Source organism: Lactuca saligna, chromosome 2 (assembly GCF_052625555.1).
Source record: "Lactuca saligna cultivar CGN05327 chromosome 2, ASM5262555v1, whole genome shotgun sequence".
NCBI classification, from domain to species: domain Eukaryota; kingdom Viridiplantae; phylum Streptophyta; class Magnoliopsida; order Asterales; family Asteraceae; genus Lactuca; species Lactuca saligna.
In genome coordinates, this window is record NC_136418.1 from 177444291 (window position 1) to 177465285 (window position 20995).

The 20995-nt window shown below is 37.9% G+C and overlaps 2 protein-coding genes across 6 annotated transcripts; one reads left to right on the plus strand and one right to left on the minus strand.

The window, feature by feature from the left end:
* Nucleotides 1–12195: 12195 nt before the first annotated feature.
* LOC145032974 (translation initiation factor) lies at nt 12196–15302 on the plus strand. 2 transcript variants are annotated; one of them, XM_078981946.1, is made up of 9 exons: nt 12196–12559; nt 12752–12819; nt 13095–13180; nt 13245–13423; nt 14031–14369; nt 14459–14508; nt 14601–14663; nt 14761–14893; nt 15098–15302. In XM_078981946.1, exons 4-9 carry the CDS (start codon nt 13306–13308, stop codon nt 15112–15114), a joined length of 720 nt encoding a protein of 239 aa, XP_078838072.1. In that variant the 5' UTR covers nt 12196–12559; nt 12752–12819; nt 13095–13180; nt 13245–13305; the 3' UTR covers nt 15115–15302. The 2 variants fall into 2 exon arrangements, with proteins under 2 accessions (XP_078838072.1, XP_078838073.1); XM_078981947.1 differs by lacking the exon at nt 12752–12819.
* An 11-nt stretch (nt 15303–15313) lies between these two features.
* LOC145032975 (receptor kinase-like protein Xa21) lies at nt 15314–19111 on the minus strand. 4 transcript variants are annotated; one of them, XM_078981952.1, is made up of 5 exons: nt 18981–19111; nt 17969–18108; nt 17521–17569; nt 16110–16751; nt 15314–16029 (listed from the first exon to the last, which is right to left on the minus strand). In XM_078981952.1, the coding sequence occupies exons 4-5, from the start codon at nt 16213–16215 to the stop codon at nt 15662–15664; spliced, it is 474 nt and encodes a 157-aa protein (XP_078838078.1). In that variant the 5' UTR covers nt 16216–16751; nt 17521–17569; nt 17969–18108; nt 18981–19111; the 3' UTR covers nt 15314–15661. The 4 variants fall into 4 exon arrangements, with proteins under 4 accessions (XP_078838078.1, XP_078838077.1, XP_078838076.1 ...); XM_078981951.1 differs by lacking the exon at nt 18981–19111 and adding an exon at nt 18833–18961 and having other exon boundaries at nt 16110–17569; XM_078981950.1 differs by lacking the exon at nt 18981–19111 and adding an exon at nt 18282–18821 and having other exon boundaries at nt 16110–17569.
* Between the last annotated feature and the right edge of the window lie 1884 nt (nt 19112–20995).

Here is a 20995-nt window from a genome sequence, read left to right on the forward strand (position 1 = left end):
TCTAGACTCAAACTTAGAATGCTAAGCGATATTTATGGACCTTATGAATCGGGTCTGCAGACTGATGCTCGATCGCTTGGTAGATCCGGCCAAAATCAAGGTGGTTATGCAGTGGGAGGTTCCGAAATCTCCCTTGGATATCAGGAGCTTTCTAGGATTGGCAAGGTACTATCGTATATTAATATAGGATTTCTCCAACATTGCAGTACCTCTCACTCGTCTGGTGAGGAAGGGGGTGGGTTTTCGGTGGGGCCCCCAGTAGTAGAGGGTGCTTGAGACCATCCGACAGCGACTATACGAGACTCCGGTATTGACTCTTCCCGAAGGAGTTGAGGATTTTGTGATGTTCTGTGATGCATCCATTACGAGACTGGGAGCGGTCCTCATGCAGAGAAGACGAGTCATAGCCTACGTATCTTGGCAGCTGAGGCCGCATGAGACGAGATAACCTACTCATGATCTGGAGTTGGGGGCGGGGGTATTCGCTCTCAAGATTTGGAGACATTATCTCTATGGGTCTGTTATACCATATACACGAATCACAAGAGCCTGAGACACGTCATGGATTAGTCGAACCTGAACATGAGACAGCGCATGTGGCTAGATGTAGTCAATGAGTATGATTGTGAGATCCTTTACCACCAAGGTAAAGCGAACGTGGTGGCGGACGCTCTAAGCCGCAAGTCAGCTGGATCTTCCACTCCGGCAATATGTATGAGAATATCAGTGGATTCTCCACCTGTATGTTTGATCATAGAAGCTCAAGTTGAGGGTATGCTTCTAGAGAATTGGAAGCTTGAGAATATTTGGGGTGAGAACACTCGGTTGATGCAGGATAGTCGGGGGCTATTGACCCGTTACGGTCGGGTCTGGGTTCCGATGTCTGGTGGGGTTAGACAGATGGTATTTGAGGAGGCTCATAAGTCTCGCTTCTTTATTCACCCATGGGCCACCAAAATGTATCGGGATTTTCGTTTGAGTTATTGGTGGCCAAGCATGAAGAAGGAGATAACATGGTACGTTGAGAGGTGCTTGACCTAGTCGGATGGTCAAGGCCGAGCACCAGAGGCCGCATGGTCAGCTACAACCCCTATAGATTCCCATGTGGAAGTGAGAACATATCATAATGGATTTTATCACTAATCTTCCAACGATCCCGAGGGTCTTTAACGCTATATGGGTCATCGTTGATTGATTAACCAAGAGCTCCCACCTCTTAGCGATATGGGAGAGTTCATCGGTCGAGAAGCTGGTCGGCTTATATATTCGCAAGATCATTGCTTGCCATTGGGTACCAGTCTCTATTGTTTCAAATCGTGATGTTCGGTTCACCTCCTGTTTCTGGCAGACGTTCCACAAGGAACTGGGCACTCGTCTACACTTCAACACAACTTACCATCTGCAAACTTATGGCCAGAGTGAGCAGACCATACAAACCCTCTAGGACATGTTGAGGGTTTGTTTCATTGATTTTGGTGGGAGCTAGGATTCCCACCTACCCCTTGCAGAGCTTGCCTATAACAACAACTATCATTCCAACATTGACGCCCCACCTTTTGAGTTGTTGTACGGGCGGAGATGTCGCACCCTGGTCTGTTGGGGTGAGGTTGCTCACAGAATGATGGGACAGACAGAGGTAGTCTTGCAAAATACCAAGAAGATTCAGCAAATTAGACAGCGATTGCAGACCCCTCAGAGTCAGCAGAAGAGTTATGCCGCCAGATGTCAATCTGAGATGGAGTTTCAAGTCGGTGACAGGGTACTCCTGAAGGTCTCGCCCTAGAAAGCTGTGATCCGCTTCAAGAAGAGGGGGAAATTAGGTCCTCGATACATCAAGCCGTTCAGGATTATTGTCAGGGTTGGAAAGGTGGCATATAGACTAGAGCTGGCAGAGGAGCTTAGTCAGATCCACAACACTTCACACGTGTCACAGTTGCAAAAGTACGTATTAGATGACGTGGTGGTGGTGTCCTTGGATGACATACAGGTCGTCGAGTGTCTGAATTACATGGAGAAGTTGATAGCCGTTCTAGAGAGGAAGGTAATGGTTCTGCAGAACAAGGAAGTACCTCTAGTAAAGGTACAACGGGAGCACATGTGAGGATCTGAGTGGACATGGAGCCGGAGGCCGAGATGCGGGAGCATTATCCGAAGTTGTTCATCGAAGTGGACTTCGAGGATGAAGTCTAGTTCAAGTGGGGGAGAACTGTAACACCCCGACTTCTAGGTATGAATTTTACATCTTTATTTTCATCTTTGAAAGGTCTACTCGACGAGTTGGATACCCTGACTCGTCGAGTAGGACCGATTTTTGGCCGCGTGTTTAAGCGACCAACTCGACGAGTCTGGGGACACGAATCGAAGAGTTGGAGCTGGGGGGATGAAAACCTAATTTTCAGGGTTTTGCACCATATTTAAAGGATCATTTTCCCCTTAGTCTCCCCTTACAACCCCTTTTGAGCCCAGAAACCCTAAATCGCCGTTTTCTCTCTTTTTGTGTGATATTAAGCCTTGAGGTGGATTGTGGAAGGAAGATATTGAAGTAGTCAAGTTTGGAACAAGAAGAAGACTGTAGATCCAAGTCCTACTTCATCTTAACTTTCTTTTTTGAGGTAACAAGTCGTTACCTTGACCTTCTTTTAACTAGATCTATTCATGTTTGAGATTTAGGGCCATTTTAGCAATGTTGATGATTCATTTCGGGTATTGGGTATGATCTGAAGTTCCAACTTTAGATATAACTCATCCTGGTTCTACCCTAAGCCCTTCATTAAAGAAGAACAAGAAATAAGGCTAAACCAAACATTATCAGGCTATAGAATCTTAGTTATGCACAACTATGATGTATACGCTAATCAACTAGAGTAATGATGTCAATTTCATACAATAAGGTCCCTAGGATATCAAGCATCATATAATCAGACAATTCTATAACACAATTCCTGAAAATCCCTAGCCTATCACTAGCATGCTTTTCCAACAAATCATGTACCCGCGGGATCAAAACTCAATAAATATAACAAGTATGGGTATTTTGGGAACCACTCTCTTGTTTGGGCTCTAGCTGACTATACACACCACGTATTTCTAAAAAAAATCAAAGATAAGTCAAGGTTCACGTTCCCGATTCAAATCCAACAATCAAACAAAAACATGACAAGAGACCGAGTCCATAACCTTAACCTACCTCTTTTATTATAATTTTTTTTTCACAAACATTTTGCAAAAACTCTCGGATCCTAGTTTGAGACTAGGTTCACACAAGTGTTCCTCCAATTCACTCAAACTAGGGCTTTAATACCAACTTGTAATGTCCCAATTTCACAACAAAATTTTTCATTTTAAATAAGGTAAAATTCCCAATTTACCAATCCATTATTTAAGAAAACCATTTGTCTAAAATGTAACATCCCATAAATTCAAGTCAGTTTAAAACTTTTTAAAACATTTAAAATCATTAAGTTATTACAATTTGTTTTCAAAATAGTTTAATCATCAGAGTATCCCATAATCAAATCATAAAATCAGGAGATATGAGGAGCTGTATGATCATGCCTTCGCCTTCCCGCGATCATCAGAAGTATTTGAAACATAATCAACAACTGTAATCCCGAATCTTAGTGAGTTTCCCTAAAATACCAACGTCATACAAATATAACCATATCGTATAACAAATACAAAACAACATGCATAATGAGCCTTCATCCTGACTGGATCGCCTCGCAGGGCCTACAGCCTGTCTGGACCGCTCTCAAGCCTTCGACATGACTAGACCGTCTCGCAGGGCATACAACCTATCCGGACCGCTCACTAGGTATGTTGGCATACAACACAAAGCAGGACCGCCTCAACCCAACCCCAATTAACAAACATGTGCACATAAATATCATACGCTAACTCATATCATATAACAGTCAAACCGATCTAACAGATCACTAATCATTGCAACATCCCAATAACCGGGATACAGACCTAACCGGTCACTAACATAGCATCATCTTGTAATCAAGAAATTGACCTAACTAGGTCACTACGCATAAGCATATCATCATCCTAACTGCCAGGATGTAATCAATAAACATATCATGACATAACTGGATACAATCCATAAAGGGTCGACCTTAGTGCCTTAGACCCTGTTGATATAGTGAGGATAACTCACCTGGCATTGCTGAAGTCCCGTAGATGAAACTCCAGTTGTTGGTTGACAGATTCCCAAACTGTCAACATCAAACAAATTGGGCCCAACTCACACTCCAAAGGCCCAAAAGTCAAGTATGGGTCAAAGCCCAACATCTGGAAAATTGGGCCCAAACCTCTACATGGTGTTTCCTTAAGGCCCATTCAATTATTATATTCCAAACTCTTGGTATTACATGGCCCATTATCACTGTGACATCCCCAAAATCTCGGCCAGAAAAGACCGATTTTCATTTATGCTTTTAAATATTTTCAGAGTAAATCCTTTTGATTTGAAAGAGTTGCGGAATTTGTTCCTAAAAACAAAACATGATAAAACAATGTTTACCAAAGCATTTCATAAAAGAAATGTATTTTTCATTATATAATCAAAACTCGGGGTGTCATGTTCCGATATAGACCAATAAGCATAAACGATAATATTACAAGTCATTCAACAAATATATACATATACAGACTTGTAAACAAAACAACTTGATGGTTCATCCATCTTACGCCCTTGCGCCACTTCCTGTAATACAAATAAAACTGAGTGGGTCAGGCTTGGGAGCCTGGTGAGCATATAGGGTTTTCAACCCACAATAAATAATTAAATTAATTATTATCAACCAACAATAACCCAGTTACCCATTCCCGTTATTCTCACTTTATGTCCCTAAAATAACTAACATAAGGGACCTAATCTAAGAATATTTTCATCGGGGTGACAACACATGCTGCGGGGTTTCCTCAGCAATATAAGTCAAATAAGGCAACCATGAGGGGGATGGAATACAGCGAATGAACACCCAAGTTCATTAACACCTACAGGTTATGAGCCTGATAGCGTTCCACTAGACTGTCTAGAAAAGTCCGTGGTCGTCATCAAAATTCCGCTAGATGACTGGATCAAAACAACAACGAGACCTCTCATCTGTTTATTACACACCAACTATCTACCCATGTTCTACCCAACATATTAGTAGATAAAAACATACATTTTTATACATATTTTCAAAACCTGTATAGCATGCTTGATCAATACATTTTCCATATAACAGATGAGGCACACACACATAACACGTATTTCATGTAGAAATAATCATATCTGTAAGATAGAAGAAAGTGAATATACATTCACACACATAACAACAAAATATACACATAACACGTATCTCGTATAAAATACTTTATAGTTATACGTTAGGAGAAAGTAACAACGCATTCACACGTATAAACGACAATAAACTTAATACCCTCGAACCATACTTGTATTATTATTGCGTTTATGAAAGGTAGTATACACTCACTTGATCAGAAGATGATCGGACAGCACTACGGCTTGCAGAAGTCGTAATCCTCAGCAGATCTGGAAGATCTCTACGAAAATCGAACTTCTCGCGGATAGAGCTTCGGCTCGGAAACCGCACTTCTCGGGATCTTCGGGATCTCGGGACTCGCTTCGGGACTCGGGAATATTACCGGGGCTTCGGGATGGCTTCGGGGGTAAAAACGCAGAGCTTCGGCACAAAAACGAGAGGAAAATAGCAATGGAACCCGGAACCCTCGCATCCTATTTATAGGAGGCTGGAAGCTCCTCGTACGCGGGGCGTACTGGTCCGAGAAACGTTATCGCTTACGTATCCGAAGCCACTTGCTGCGATGTTGACACTTTCGGAGTATGCAGGGCGTACTCACTTACGCGGCGCGTAAGTCGGATCAGACCTGTGACTCGCCTTCGGATAATGCTTCCGAATTTTGATTTAAAAATAAATACAAATTAATTAATAAACTTCGGAAATTCATATCTTCTTCATACGAAATCCGTTTTCGACGTTCTTTATATCCACAGAAAGGTGAGACTACGCTCTACAACTTTCGTTTAGACTCCGTCAACTAATTTTGAATTAATTTTTATTATTTATTTTTAATAGGCCGGGACAGAAAATTTCGTTATAAATTCATAAGTTCTTCGTTTGACGTCCGTTCTCGCCTAACTTTTTATCGCTTTGATGCTAACAACGAGATCTTCGATTCTCGTTTAGATCACTAAGGCTAAATATCGATTTAACGTAAATTTCACTTTTTACGTTATTCAGCGTTGCCGGTTCTGTCGCGAAACTTCGACAGGTCATAACTTCCTCGTTATAACTCGGATTTCGGCATTCTTTATATCTCCGGAAACCTTGTTTCAACGACTACAACATTATCTAAAGATATCAAGTTTATTTTACACTTAAATTTTGACGCTTATTTTTATTCTTAATTAATCAAACCACATAATTAAGCAATTAAGCACAAAACACATAATACTCAAATAATACACTTATATTATTTCAAAACGGGTTACAAAGGTTAACCTAGACCATTACATTGCTAAAAATGGCAAGCCCGGAAACACAGGCGTTACAATCACATAATCATAAAAGCCCGTATATGGCCCATCTACGACCCAGTTTTCCAAATTGGGCCCATGTCTCTCACATTGGCCTTACCCTAAAGTCTTTCCTATTATTTAGGTCCATTTACTTTCTTAGATAGCCATTCAATTGCCCAATCACCAAAGCCCAATAGGAAGGACCAACTCGAGGCCCAAGTGAAAATAGGGTTTTCACATGAAATGACAAATATGGTTAAGTGTTCCTACTTAACCCATTAAGGAATCCATTAAGTCCAATATTGCCTTAGGTTAATTTGCACATGATTATTAATTATTATTTTAAGTTTAATACATAATTCCCGTGCGGTCCCGATCAATCCCAAAATTAGGGTTTCATAGCATTAGGGTCTTCTAAACCCTAATTAGGGTTCCAACCTAATACTAGTCCATTAGTCAATTGGTTAGGCTTTTAGGTCAATGTGGGATTCATTGGGCCCATTAGGGTTTCATGCATCCCAAACGAGTCCAAAACACTAACAAAGCCCACCGTCACCCAACACGGTGGCCGGTGGCGGTAGGAGGCGGCAGCCACCACCCTACGGTGGTGGTTTGTGTTTTTCTTTTCATTATTCCATTTTTGTTACAATTTACAATGCAATCTCAGTAACACATACTAAGCTACACATACAACAATAAAAATACGCTCACACACATCCACACCTTTGTGGTGGCTGGTGGTGGTGGTGACTTCTTTTCCAGATTCCAACCAAGGGATTCACACCCACACACTGCAACACACAATATGTTACACCCACCTAATGTATAAATAGATCATACACACACACAACCACCTTCCATGGTGGCTGGTGACGACGAAAACAAGGCAGCAAACAGCAACAACCCACACCCGACTTGCTAGATGCGAACAAAACCACCCAAAATGGTGGCATATGGCGGTTGGTCTTTGCGTTTCTCAGCCCCGCTGGTCGCTTGAAGCAACACGATGGCATCGACAATGACTCGGAGTGGCGGCAACAACAGTGTCATCTGCGATAGCCACCATGACCGGCATCCATGATGGTTTTCTTGGGTCTTTTTCTGGCCAACGAACACCGATACACGGATCCCGCAACGAGTTCTTAATGGATACAACATCCCATCCCAGCCACCCCCTACGGTGGCATGAGGCAGTCGAGCGGAGAAGAGAGAAGGGAAGAAGAAGACGCGGAGGAAGGAAAATGCACTGCAACAGCGGTGAAGTAGCCGCATGGCGGCCATGGCAGCGACGAGGCCTGACCAGCACCTTCGATTGGTATTCCCCAATTCGAGAATGGCCTTGGTGGTTTCTTCTGGTGACCTTGACGTCCGATGATGCTTCAGATGGCGGCGGCTGGAGAAGAAGGATAGAGATGGCGGTTGGTATTTAGAGGCTTAGGGTTAGGGTTACCGGGTGGTAACGAGTTTATATCCCATCTCCATCAAACTTTTATCCATAATCATGCTTCTGGTCCCTCCCTCCCTCTATTCTTTCAATTTCGATCCTTAATTTACCCTTAAAACCCTTGCCCCCATAATTTTTTTCAATATAAGTCCAACAGTTCCAAAACAACCCCTACTCTACAAACTATTCTCAATTTAGATCCATAAATTACCATTTCTACCCTAGCTTCAAGAATCCTTCTCAGAATAAGTCTGATATTTACTCTTTAACCCTCAGAAATCAAAAGTATATCATTTGGCACCCCGAAACCAACACCCCACTAATTAATTTTTGATTTTGGACAATAATAATATAAAATAATAATAAAATTACTTCTCGGGGTTCCGCGTTTATCATTAATTTTCCTATTTAAAACAAGATGTTATATACAATTACATTTATTAACGCTAGAGTATTATAGGAAATGCGGAATCTTCAAAGTTGCTGATGAGTGTGTACAGTCTCGCCTTTGCCTTCCCGTAATCACTAATGATACTTGAAACAATAAACAACTAGGTAAGCATGATGCTTAGTAGTTTCCCCACAAAATACCACCATATAACCATATTAACAAACAACATGCACACAGACCATTCAACTTGATTGGAATGTCGCGCCGACCTACAGATTATCTAGAATGCTCACAAAACCGTCAACATGCTTGGAACGCCTCATCGGGCCTTCAGCCTATATGGATCGTTCTATGGGCCTTCGGCCTGATTGGTATGCCTTCCAGGACTGCAGTGTATCCGGGACGCCATGGGTCTTTTGGCCTTCAGTCTACACTGGTCCGCCTCAACCCAAACCGCTCCTCTTAAGCCTCCGTGCCTATGGCTTACAGCCGTCCCTCACCGGATATCTTGTCCTACCGCACAGAGCAGGACCGCCTCAACCCAAACCAAATACAATATGTCGACATATAAACAATTAGGATTAAGTAGGCACATAATACAAGCAAACAACAATCATACAACTCACTACCACTTACTGGTCCTCTCACATCATACCATATAACCTCCATAGAATGCGTAACCATAAGTAACTAGAGGTGAGATAGCCACCCGAACAGATGATCCTACTCTAAAGCCACAACCAAACAAGGAACATAAAAGAGAGCCTAGACCAAGAGTTCTCAGACTATCCTACATGATCACAGACAATCCATAAGCCATAAGGGCACTCTATAGAGGATAACCAACAAGCACATATACATATAGTCCTATGGATTATTACCAAGTGACATATCTGACAGATCACTACATCATAACAAAATACTTGATACCATAACACAGATCTAATAGGTCACTTAAACATAGCAACATACTCGATACCAAAACACAGATCTGACAGATCACTAAGGCATCCCTCTACTACCAGATAACCAAAACTAGAGAACCAACATTGGTGCCTTCGACCCACGGGTATAGTGAGGCAAAACATACCTTGAGATGTGCGTCGATAACCACTGTAGCAATAAAGGACTCTACCAACTTCAACTCAATTCCAATCACCTACAGGAAGATACTTGAGTCAATACCCGATAACATGTCATAGTCACTTGCAACACTGACCACCTCACATGAAATGATGATTAGGGTTTCACATAAAATAACGATTAGGGTTAAGTGAGAACAGTTAACCCGTTAAGGACCTAATCATATAAGGATATGACTGATTAAGGTTTGACTTAGTCACTCTCAGGTGTAATAATAATCCTATCAATAGGCCGAATACACGACCTATCATTATCTAAAATAGGGCACCCCGATTCTAGGGATTTTCACATAAAATGATAACTAGGGTTAGTGTTCCGCACTTAATCCCTTAAGGACTTAATCCATTAATTCCAATATTGCATTAAGTTAATTGTAAAGGATTATTAATTATTATTTTAGGTTTAATTAATAGTTTTAATGCGGGTCCTGACCAACTCCAAAATTAGGGTTTTTTGATATTAGGGTTTTCTAAACCCTAATTAGGGTTTCCAAATCCTTAAGCTAGATGATTAGCTAATTAAATTAATACATATTTTAATAAATCAGGCACCACTCACTACCACCTCGGGCAGTGGTGGTCGGTGGTGGTCCATGACGGTAAGAGGCGGCAACCACCATTTCAAACGCGAGAGTTATGAATTTTAGGTCCAAACACCATCTAAAGCCTCTCAGTTTACACATGACGTTAATCCAACACCGACACATGCACACAACCACCCAAAGTGGCGACTGGTGGTGGTAGAACGATGACAGAAGGTGGCAGCCACCACCTCACGGTGGTGGTGGTGGGTTTTCTTCACTTCTAACTACGAAATGCTTATATAACATCCACCATTAGAACATACACTTAAACACCATATCACACACACACACAATCACCCATACACGGTGGCTGGTGGTGGCAAAAAAAGCAGAAAGGGCGGCAGCCACCATGATTGGCTGCCACGGTGGCTCTCTTCAACTTCCGACCAACCAAAATACATACACAAGTCATGATTGTAGCAGTGATACACACACATATGTGAAGCACGAGCACCTACTGAAACACATACACACTCAGCTTCCCTCGCGACGGTAGACATTGATGGATGATGACCGGAGCAACAGAAAGGTCGTTTGAGTGGCAGCGACAATGACTAACACTGGCCTGAACGAAAGCAAAGGGGGAAGGACAACATTTGCGACAGAGAGGCGGTTGCATCCGTCACCAACCATAGACGACGACGTCCGTCGTCGGTCCTCATCCTCAACAACAACAGGAACAACGACGACAAACCTCAACAACAACGGGAACAACGACGATGAAAGCGAAAGGGGGAAGGACAACTTATTATTTTATTTATTTATTTATTTAATTTAAACAGAATGTTACACAACATTTATCCAAGTTTCTATTTAGGGTCGAAGATGGTGATTTCCTTTCCTTTCGATTTTGCCTACATACACTTTTGGGGGTGGTATTAATTAGTTGTAGGTTTTAATTTTGGGATTTAAACTTTCACATTTGGTTTTGATTTAAACAATGGTAACATAAGCTAATGGAAAAAGAAGAGGTGAAGAAAGATGAAGATAAAATTGTTTCAAGCCACAGTTACCTCATTTACAAACCAACCATTACAATAAAATCTTAGATCTGACAATGACTTTCTATTTGAACTTTTTTTTGATCTTCACCAAACTTTAGTTGCAAGTGATTGGTTGAGAGAGAGAGAGAGAGAGAGAGAGAGAGAGAGAGAGAGAGAGAGAGAGAGAGAGAGAGAGAGAGAGAGAGAGAGAGAGAGAGATGTGGGACCCATTGTATATTAGATTTCATTTTTTTTTAAATAAAAGAAAACCTCATAAATGGTCACTGTGACAGTGAAATGATGGAAATACCCCCATATTATTTTAATTATATAGCACTTAATTGCCAAATGCTAACGAAGTTAACAAAAATAACCGTTTGTTAAAAGTTTTGAAATCATATGGACTATCTATGAGGTTTTTTAGAACTTCAGGATTATATCTCAGATTTATGGGAAGTACATGCCACATGGACCATCTATGAAGTTTTTTATTTATTAATCATCAAAAACCAAATAAATATTTACTATCTGGTCATAATGATTTTTTGGGTTAATTTCATAAAAAGGTAAACAACTATTTAAATTCAACTAAAATACTTGTTAGAAAGTAATGATCTATTGTCTTGTTTTTTTAAAATATCATTGTAAAAATGATATATTAAAAAACAAAACAATAATTTGAATGCTATTTTATAACCCAAAACAAATTTGTTTTTTAGTGGAATGATTAATTAAAACATTTTGAATATATATATGATATTAACGTTATTTATTATTATTATTTTTGATTTTTTATATAAATTTATAGACCATGCAAAAGAAAGAAAAGTTCTATTATTTTGAATTTTTTTAATATATTTTTAATTTTTTTAACAGAAAAATCTTAATTATTTAACATTTTACTCAAATTAATGAAATAATCATTTTTATATTTTAATAAAACATAACAGATTATGTGAGAAATAATAATTTTTTTATCTTAAAATAAGCTTTTAAAATTTAATTAAAATAAGCTTTTAAAATTTTATTAAAATTTTTGGTTCAATAATGACTTCAATCGAATCCTAAAATATAACAGGATGTCACGATCAAAATGTAAAAGATGGTCGGTCATTTCCCGTTTGTGAATCTAAACTATATCTAAACTAGGGTTTGGTGAAAAGGGGTATCAGGCGCGATTCTCATTTAACGTTTCAAAATTTCAATCGAGTCCAAGATCACACATGTTTCCTCCATCGTCTCCGGTAATTCTCTATCTCTCTCAGTCAAATACGAAGCCGTAGCCATACCTCCTGCGCCGATCTCTCACAGTCGCATCCGCTCCCTACCTCGTCTCTCACCGCTCACAGTCGCATCATCTCTTTGTCTTTCCACTCCGGCGGACAGCTGCAGGCGGGCGGCGACCTTCTGCTCCTCCGAGCCTCTGATCTCCATCTGTCACTCACTCACAAGAGGCCCGGTTAGAATCCGTTTTTTGTTCAGATCAGTTTTACACTTTCGCTTCGATGTTTTTGGTGTTCTCTTGTTCCAGTGTGGTTGTGGTACTGTGTGTTAATTGCTAGCTGTTTGCGTGTTTTGGTTAGCTGGGTTCATCGATTTGCTTTGCTTGTTTTGGTTAGTTTGAGTTTCATTTCAATGTGGGTTGTTACAGGGATGTTGTTAACTAAATTTGAGCCGTGGACATTACTTATAAGGAAGAAGTATCAAATGCAACTAAATGTGAGCTTCTATATTTGATTGTGGATTGTGATAGGCAATAATCAATATCATCATTTATATCACTCCAATTATTCTTCCTGCTCTTTTTCAAGTTATATTATATGGCTTCATACCTTGAATACTCTTCTCCTGTAGACCAATGTTCCCCACATCTGGAACCAAATGAACTTCTTTGAATTTATCGCTCATGAATGTGGATTGTGATGGGCCAAAAAACTACATTAATGATTTTCTCCTTTCTAAAATGCATATTGATGGTTCAAATAATCTTGCAGAATTCAAAAAAGCAATCCCCTGTAGAACCCTAGTTTATTGGCGCTCAATTACTTCCTATGTTCTTAATGAAGCTTTAGAGCCCCAGGTAATCTAATTGTTTTTTTTTTCAATCTCAATTCTGTGTTACTGATGTTCAATTTCTGGCACAGAGGTGCACTGAGTTGTAATTCTGGTGTTGAAGTTCAATTGAGCAACTTTTCTGCATTTGTGATGCCTAAACGGAAGGCAAAAAAGGCAAAACAGCCTGATTTATCTCATGTGAATAATACTGTGTGCGACATTGATGCAAATCAGCTTCTGCAAGAAAATGATTCTATTGACCAAGAAGGTATATGCTTTGTAACTTTATTATCTATTAATGATTTGGTGGTCCGATTCAATTTCTACCAAGGAAATCTCTTGTTCATGTTTTGGTCAAAGTCAAACTAGTTCTGGATGGCTTAGAATCTTAGATTAGATTGCTAACAGTATCATTTCGTCGATCTTTCTTATAGCAGACACTCTAAGTATTGAGCACCAGTGGCTTTTCGAAAGTTAGATACTTTATTTTGACTTTTTGGAGTCAGAATTTGTAATCTTTAACATATGAACTTGATATATAGCTATATGTCTTGTACTGGTAACTGGAATCAATAAAGTCAGTAGCTTGGAGTATTTTTAGGGCACTACATTACCCATTTATCCATTATTGTATTAACTACTTACATTATTCATGTCAAAGTTATATCATGCCATCTTTGTTGTTATCTTCAAGTTTTGGTCTGTTCCTTGTTAGCAAAACCAGCATTTCTTTCTCAATGACCTTTTGTTTTAGATCAAAACAAACCTTGCTTCTTGTAGATTTTGTTATGCTACTCTTAAGAAGAAAAATACTACTATAATTTACTTCAACATTTCATGAGTTTGAGGGAAATATTGCTTTGTGCTCTTATCAGTTGAACCTCAACGTGCTGCAATCAGGACGATTAGGGATGTGGAGATTGAGAGGTTACTTACTGCTTTGCGGTTGATGAAATCCAATATAAGAAAGGAACAGCTTCAGACTCCATTACTTGAATATTTTGAGGGAAATCTCCCTAACTTAACTGTGTCAAGAACAGATAAAGATGGACCAATTGAAGTTAAATGGAAAGATAAAGGTGATGATTTGTCCATGAACACAGGTGATGGAGGAAACATGATCACTTCATTTTTACAACATATGTCCATGGCTTATCCTGACTGCTCTACTGCTATGCCATCTGTTGGTGGCTCCGAGTTTTTAAGTAAAACTGGTAAGCTGTGTATGTAATATGTATGCAATAAGGGTTTGAGTTTTCATTTTTCATTTATGGTTTTATTTACACGTTTATCTTGGTGGCAGGGAAAATGAGCAGCTTCATTGGCACTGATAATCTTCAAATCAAGGATTTTGTATGTTGTTATTTATGCATTTTGATATGAGAAAAGTTTTCTCATTACATTTATGTTATTGGGTGTTTTTTCTTATTTGGTTCATGTTTTAGGTTCTGGAGGAGCCATCAGAAACTCATATTCTTGGCTTTGAAGAATCTATGCAGACTCCTGGGGTATATAATATATCACTTCTAATGTATCATTGTTATATGGATTTTACTTTTTTATAATTTATATATATATTTATTTTTGGAGTTGTTATGGTTGCAGGTGACGAGTCAAAGGTTGTCTGTTGGTGTGACGCCTAAAACTTTAAGGCTTCCAAAACAGGGTGAGATGCTTCTGTCTGTTCATGGTTCACCCCTTGGTGTTTTCAAGGAAAACAACATGGATGCAATACATGGTAACCAAATTTTCTAAATATTCTCCTCTTTTCCTGTACATTTGGTACATAACTTTGAATGTAATCATATATATAGCTTACCGGATTAAGTTCTATCTATGTCCATTAAGTTCACTAACTACAAATGAAACAACACTTAAGACTGTTAACTACCATTTGCTTAGTTTTGTTTTGTTTTGTTTGATGATTTGATATGATATGCAGAGACAGAGGAAGAATGAGTTGTTTCCTTCAAACACACCCAGTTTTAGTACAAACAGGTATGACTTTGCGTCTAGGTGTTTTTAGGGTTCCTCGTTTATAAATTTCTATAATGCATTATGATCTCATTGTATAAAAAATGTATCTCAAATTATATGACTATTTGTAACTTGTTTATCATTATGTCTAAATGTACAAGGCTTGTTTATGTGCACAGATGTTGATGAACATGATTCATGAATTAAGGTTTATTGTTTGAGTAGAAAGTTCCTAAGAGAGAATGGTGTAAAATTGAATATGATCAAATGAGAGCCTTGGGTTTGTCGGTGAAGGTGGGCACCCACTTTTTCAAAGTTTCAACATTTGCAGTTTTTCCCACCATTTCAGTTCTTTACATGTGTACTCCAAAGCGTTAACTTTTCCTTAGAAACGATAGCCATATTTTATAAATTAATTCTAAATATTTTACATTTGATACCCATCAAAATCCAAGATTCATCAAATACTCAAGTACATCCATATTTAATGATTAACAACCAAACTATTGACTAACGTGGCACCTCAAATTTACTGAAGCATATTCATAATATGTTGCAACTTATGGGCAACATTTTTGATATTCATCTGTTGTTGTGGGGACTCCATGGAGCATGATTCTCCTAGTTTAACAGTTGAAGACAAGCATTCCTCTATTTTATTTGCATCTGCTAACGTATATTTCCTAGCAATAGCATCTTCTTGAAGAAACTTAAGAAGATCATCATCAATAACATCGCTTGCATTGGCCGACAAGGCCATGTCAACAAACTTATGAAGGGTAATACCTTTGTTAAAGATGCCATCTGTCGGCCTTTTCCCTGTCATCACCTCCAACAAAAGTATTTTGAAACTGCATACATCTCCACTACTTGTCATCTCACTCCCAATGCCATACACTGCAACTTATAACCAATCACTTTAGAAAAAGTGTATCACCATAAATAAGTATAAGCATCTAGGAAAACATCAACTTTACCTGGAGGTGCATACCCAATTGTTCCTCTAATGCCACTTGCACCTTGTTCCTTTGAATTTGTTCCGAGAAATTGAGCTAAACCAAAGCCTCCAACATGGGCCACCATATCATCATCGAGTAGAATATTGCTAGGCTTCAGGTCACAGTGATCGATAAACAGTGATTGTGGAAATAATCAAGTACAGATGCAACATCGATGATAATATTTAGTCTTTGAAGAAGGTTGAGTTTGGATTTACTTGCACTTGAGTGCAACCAATCATGTAAACTTCCATTAGGCATGAACTCGTATAGCAAAGCTTTAAAGTCATTGCCTTGGACGTCAAGACTTGAACATGAAGTTATTGTCTTCAACAGATTCGGGTGTTGGATATTATGCCATGCTTCACACTCTGCCACAAAGCTTTTGTGAGCACCTCGGTTTTTAAGATGTAGAACTTTGACCGCAACAATGTATCATCCTGATCAAGGACTCCTTTGTAAACAGAGCTGAACCCACCCTCACCAATCAAATTGTCTTTGGAGAATCTATTGGTAGCCTTGAGAAGTTGACTGTTTGATACTTTCATGAATTGTTCGTCCCTCGATGTTGATCGAGAAGGTTGACCTTTTTTTTTTTTTTTTCCTTACACCAAGCATACACTAGAAACAATACAGTGAAAAGTATGGATGCAATCAGAATGACTATTACGATCATAGGAACCCTTTTCTTATGTTTCCGTGTCTCCTTGCATTTGGGTAACCCAAGTTTAGCCAAGCCACCACAAAAAGCCTATTGTTTCCCAAAACAAGAATGCACTTGCATTGGCAAACACTGATTCACTGAATCATCCGTACTTCACCCTCAAAACCATTAAAAGACAGGTTTACATATTCTAATAAGATCAACGTTCCAAGAATTGAGGAATTTGGCCCGAAAATTTATTATGAGAGAGATTGAGTTTTTAAATTTCTGTCATGGAGATTAATGAAGATGGTGCGGTGCCTTTAAATAAGTTGCCTTTAAGAATAAGAATACAAGGCTAGTGCAACCACCAATGCTACTAGGAAAATCACCTGACAAATTATTATCAAATAAATCTAGATAACTCAACAACCTTAGTTCACCAACCTCTATTGGAAGCGACCCAAACAGGTTGTTTTGAGAAAGATTTAATATATAAATAAATAAATATAAAATAGTAGAAACATACTCCGATGAAGGTCTAATGTTAGCAACACAAGAATAAGGTTTTAAGTCCACCCACAAGAAAAATAATCCAAATAAAAAGAACACAAAAATGCATATATTATAAGCAAGCTCATATTTGTATTCAAATATACATATTTCAATATTCAAACGTTGAAGTGTCTAAGGTGCCACAAAATTTGTATCTAACTAATTCAAAGGCGTTAAAAGAGTAAAACATACCTTTTTTGTTTTGGGTTTCATCAAAGTTGGATTGTTAGTGATGAGCACTCTGAAAAAAAAAACCATTAGGTTAGAAACCGAACACTGATGTAATGGTTGTGAATATATATTGTATATAAAAAAACAAGAAATTTAGTGTGATATTAGGTAGGATATTCATAGCAGAGGAAGATAGGAAATTTTTATTTTTTCTTGGAAGGTTTTCAAAACTAAATCAATTAAACGATGTTTTTTCAAAAATTTCATTTTCATTTGAAAATTTTCATAAAAAACCGAGAAAAAAAAAATCATAACAAGGGAGCACTCAAGTCAACAACAAATATAATAGAAAGCAATTGGTACTTGCTACTTAACAGAAAAAAATATGATTCCAGTGTAGAAACAAAACATATCAAAGGGAAATGAAAGAAAAATAGAAAGCAATTGGTACTTGCTGCTTTTGGCGCACCTTGTGTAATATTGTTGAGTTTTTCTGGCTCTGTTGCATCTGTACAGTACGACAACTGGCTTGATTCTGAAAAGCTTGTTGATAAGGCTGAGTATGCGACACGAGTGGATGGTGCAGATCAGAGTCTTGGATGTAACCATCTACACCAAAATTCAAATTCAGGCGTTAAATCATGAATACAAACCCCAAGACAAAGCAATGGAAACGTATACAAATCCATAACTTAACGAACAAAAAAAGATCCAAGAGGAACTCGAAAACTATTGAAATAACATCAAAACCTAAATTCATGGATTACGTTTCAAAATAAAACCTAATTTCATCGCATAGGTAAATTGCTCTATCGATGTTAATCCCTAAGTGGACTGATCGCGTCGTGATCACAGAATGCAAATGCTATCAGATTATCAGTTGCTATGTAAACGGGAAAAATAAATCATGTAAACGAATAAACCAATCATTGAACATCAAACAGTAACATCTAGTTCCCGTGTTTCAGTAAATGGCATAACTATGGTAATTAGGAACTTTGTGTCGTTAAATGGCGTAATGAAATTAATTCCTGAAATTATGAATTTTTTATAATACAAAAATTGGAAATTGACAGTAAAAGAAATATACGTTTGTTCGTATTATGTTTGCTTCTACAGTTTGAGGGTTAAAAACTATTGTTTTGGCGGGTGATTCGTTTTATGCTACTTGTAGGAAACCCAAAGTGTCCCTTAAAAATAAGATACCACAGTGTACTGCATAAGGTTTGTGTGTTTAAGAGGAAATCAAAGAAAATCAATTGATCGGTTCCTTCCAAATCAAAGCAGCAAAATTAATATAACTCTAAGACTATCACGAATTCTTTAAAATTACATGGAATGCAGGAGCAATGGAGAAAACCTATAGGCTATACGTTGACGCAAGAAGATACAAAAAACCATGAAATTCATCAATTCATACAAGAAGATATAAAGAAAGAATCGAAGAAAAAGAACAAATAAGGGAGAAAGGGAAAGTTTACTTGATACGTTGATGCCGGAGTGATGGGGAATATGTTATGGAGAAAACTTTGGACAGCAGGAGTACGATGATGACGGAGGCTACGTTTTTTTTTTATTTTTTTTATTTTTTAAATATAATAATAAGGTTGAAGGTATATATCTCATCTCGTTACTGTATATAAGAGCCCAACTTTTTTAAAAGCGCGTACAGCGCGTGAACGAGGCTTAAAGAAAGACACGGCAAGGCTCTTTCACCGAAACAGGGACACGTTGTTTCGACCACCACACCTGTTGGGACACCTTCCAGAAAGAAACTGATGACTTGATTTTCTCTTAATCTAATCATCTGCATCTCTCTTTCTTCTTTCTGTGTTCATCTATCTCTCTGTTATAGGAAACAAATAGATGGGGAGAAGACGAAGGTTGAATCAAGTAAAAAATATTTCTCGTTTGATCTCGAATCAACAATTCCGAAGTTTGGGTTATTTTGCCTTAGTTTTCCCTGATTAGCCTCAACGCTTTGATTCAGTAATTTTTTTTTGGAAGCGATTCTCATTGACGAACATTCATGCTATGTCTCCCTGTTACAAAGCTAAAGGAAAATTTCTCATCCCCCATTTCTCCATATTTTCTATCATCTGGTTTGTACCCTCCCCTTTCCACCCTGAATATTTCTTGATAATTTTTTGTTATCTAGATTGCTTTTGATGAGGATTCAATGAATATTTCTTTATAAACAATTGTGATAGTAACAGTAGTGATCCATATTACGGGATAAATGCTTTTTTTGTTTTTGGGGTTTTTGGAGAACATATATATGGTCAATTTCATCCTGTAATCACATATCGATTTTCTTTTGTATCTTCAACAACGCCTGATAATCGGTCTCGTTACCACCACCAAAAGCAGAATTGGTGGCAAAAATCAGAAATATAACAAGATTAGAAAAGAGGAAAGCAATATGATGAGGGTTCATTTTGGAATGTGGAAGAGAAATTAGTTGTTGTCGTTTAAATTTATATTCACTTCTTGCGATGTTAATGTACGTGACATGCAAATAGTGAAATAAATGTCATCCACAAATTGCATCTCACCTTTCCCATGACATTGAGGACCCTAATCGTCAAATAATGCATGCTTTTTGAAATCTGAAAATCTATGATAATGCTTGCTTCCTGTTGAAATCTCAAAAAAGCTATGGCACTGCTTGTTTTATGTTGGAATCATACCTGTGATAATGCTTGCTTTATGTTGAAATCCTAGATATGATAATGCTTGCTTTTTGAAGTGATGACTCTGTCTATTTGCTTTCATTTCCTTTTAAAAACAAGGAAATGGAAATCACATTTTGTTTGAATATATATGTTAAGATTTTTAGTCATCTTTGATCTTTTTGATCCGTTAATTATGGTGAGAATGTTATGTAAGTGAGCTCTAAAGAAAAAAAAAGCAGTACTCCATGATGTCTCTAACAAAATATGATAATTCTTAATTTCTTTTTATAAACTACATCATCACAGCTGTCACAAAAATATACAAAATTGGATACCAAACAGTATTCTCATTAATACTTGAAGGACTAAATCAAATCCAAACAAATAGCGATACAGCCAATCAACCATTAACCAAGTTAATATGGCAACAAACTACAAGTAATTAAAGCATCATGCCACCAATCCGTCACCCATTCAACAGTTACTGTTAGGACAACAGTAAATAAGCAACTACAAATTAAAGAATAATACTGCCAATGAGATATTACAAAAGAAAAATTAAATATCCTCCTACCTTTTGTTCCTACATATCATCGTGCGCAATTAAATAGTGACATGTGTAATATTTAATGTTCATTTAATGAAATTCAATGATATTTTTGGATACTAATATGACACATATCATCATTTAAATGGGTAGGAAGATTGGTATAAACAAAAGATAGGAGGATATTTAATTTATCCAAACAAAAACATCAAACCTTGTGCCAATTAATTAGATCAAGATTGGAATTGGATATCTCAATTCCTAAATTGATAGT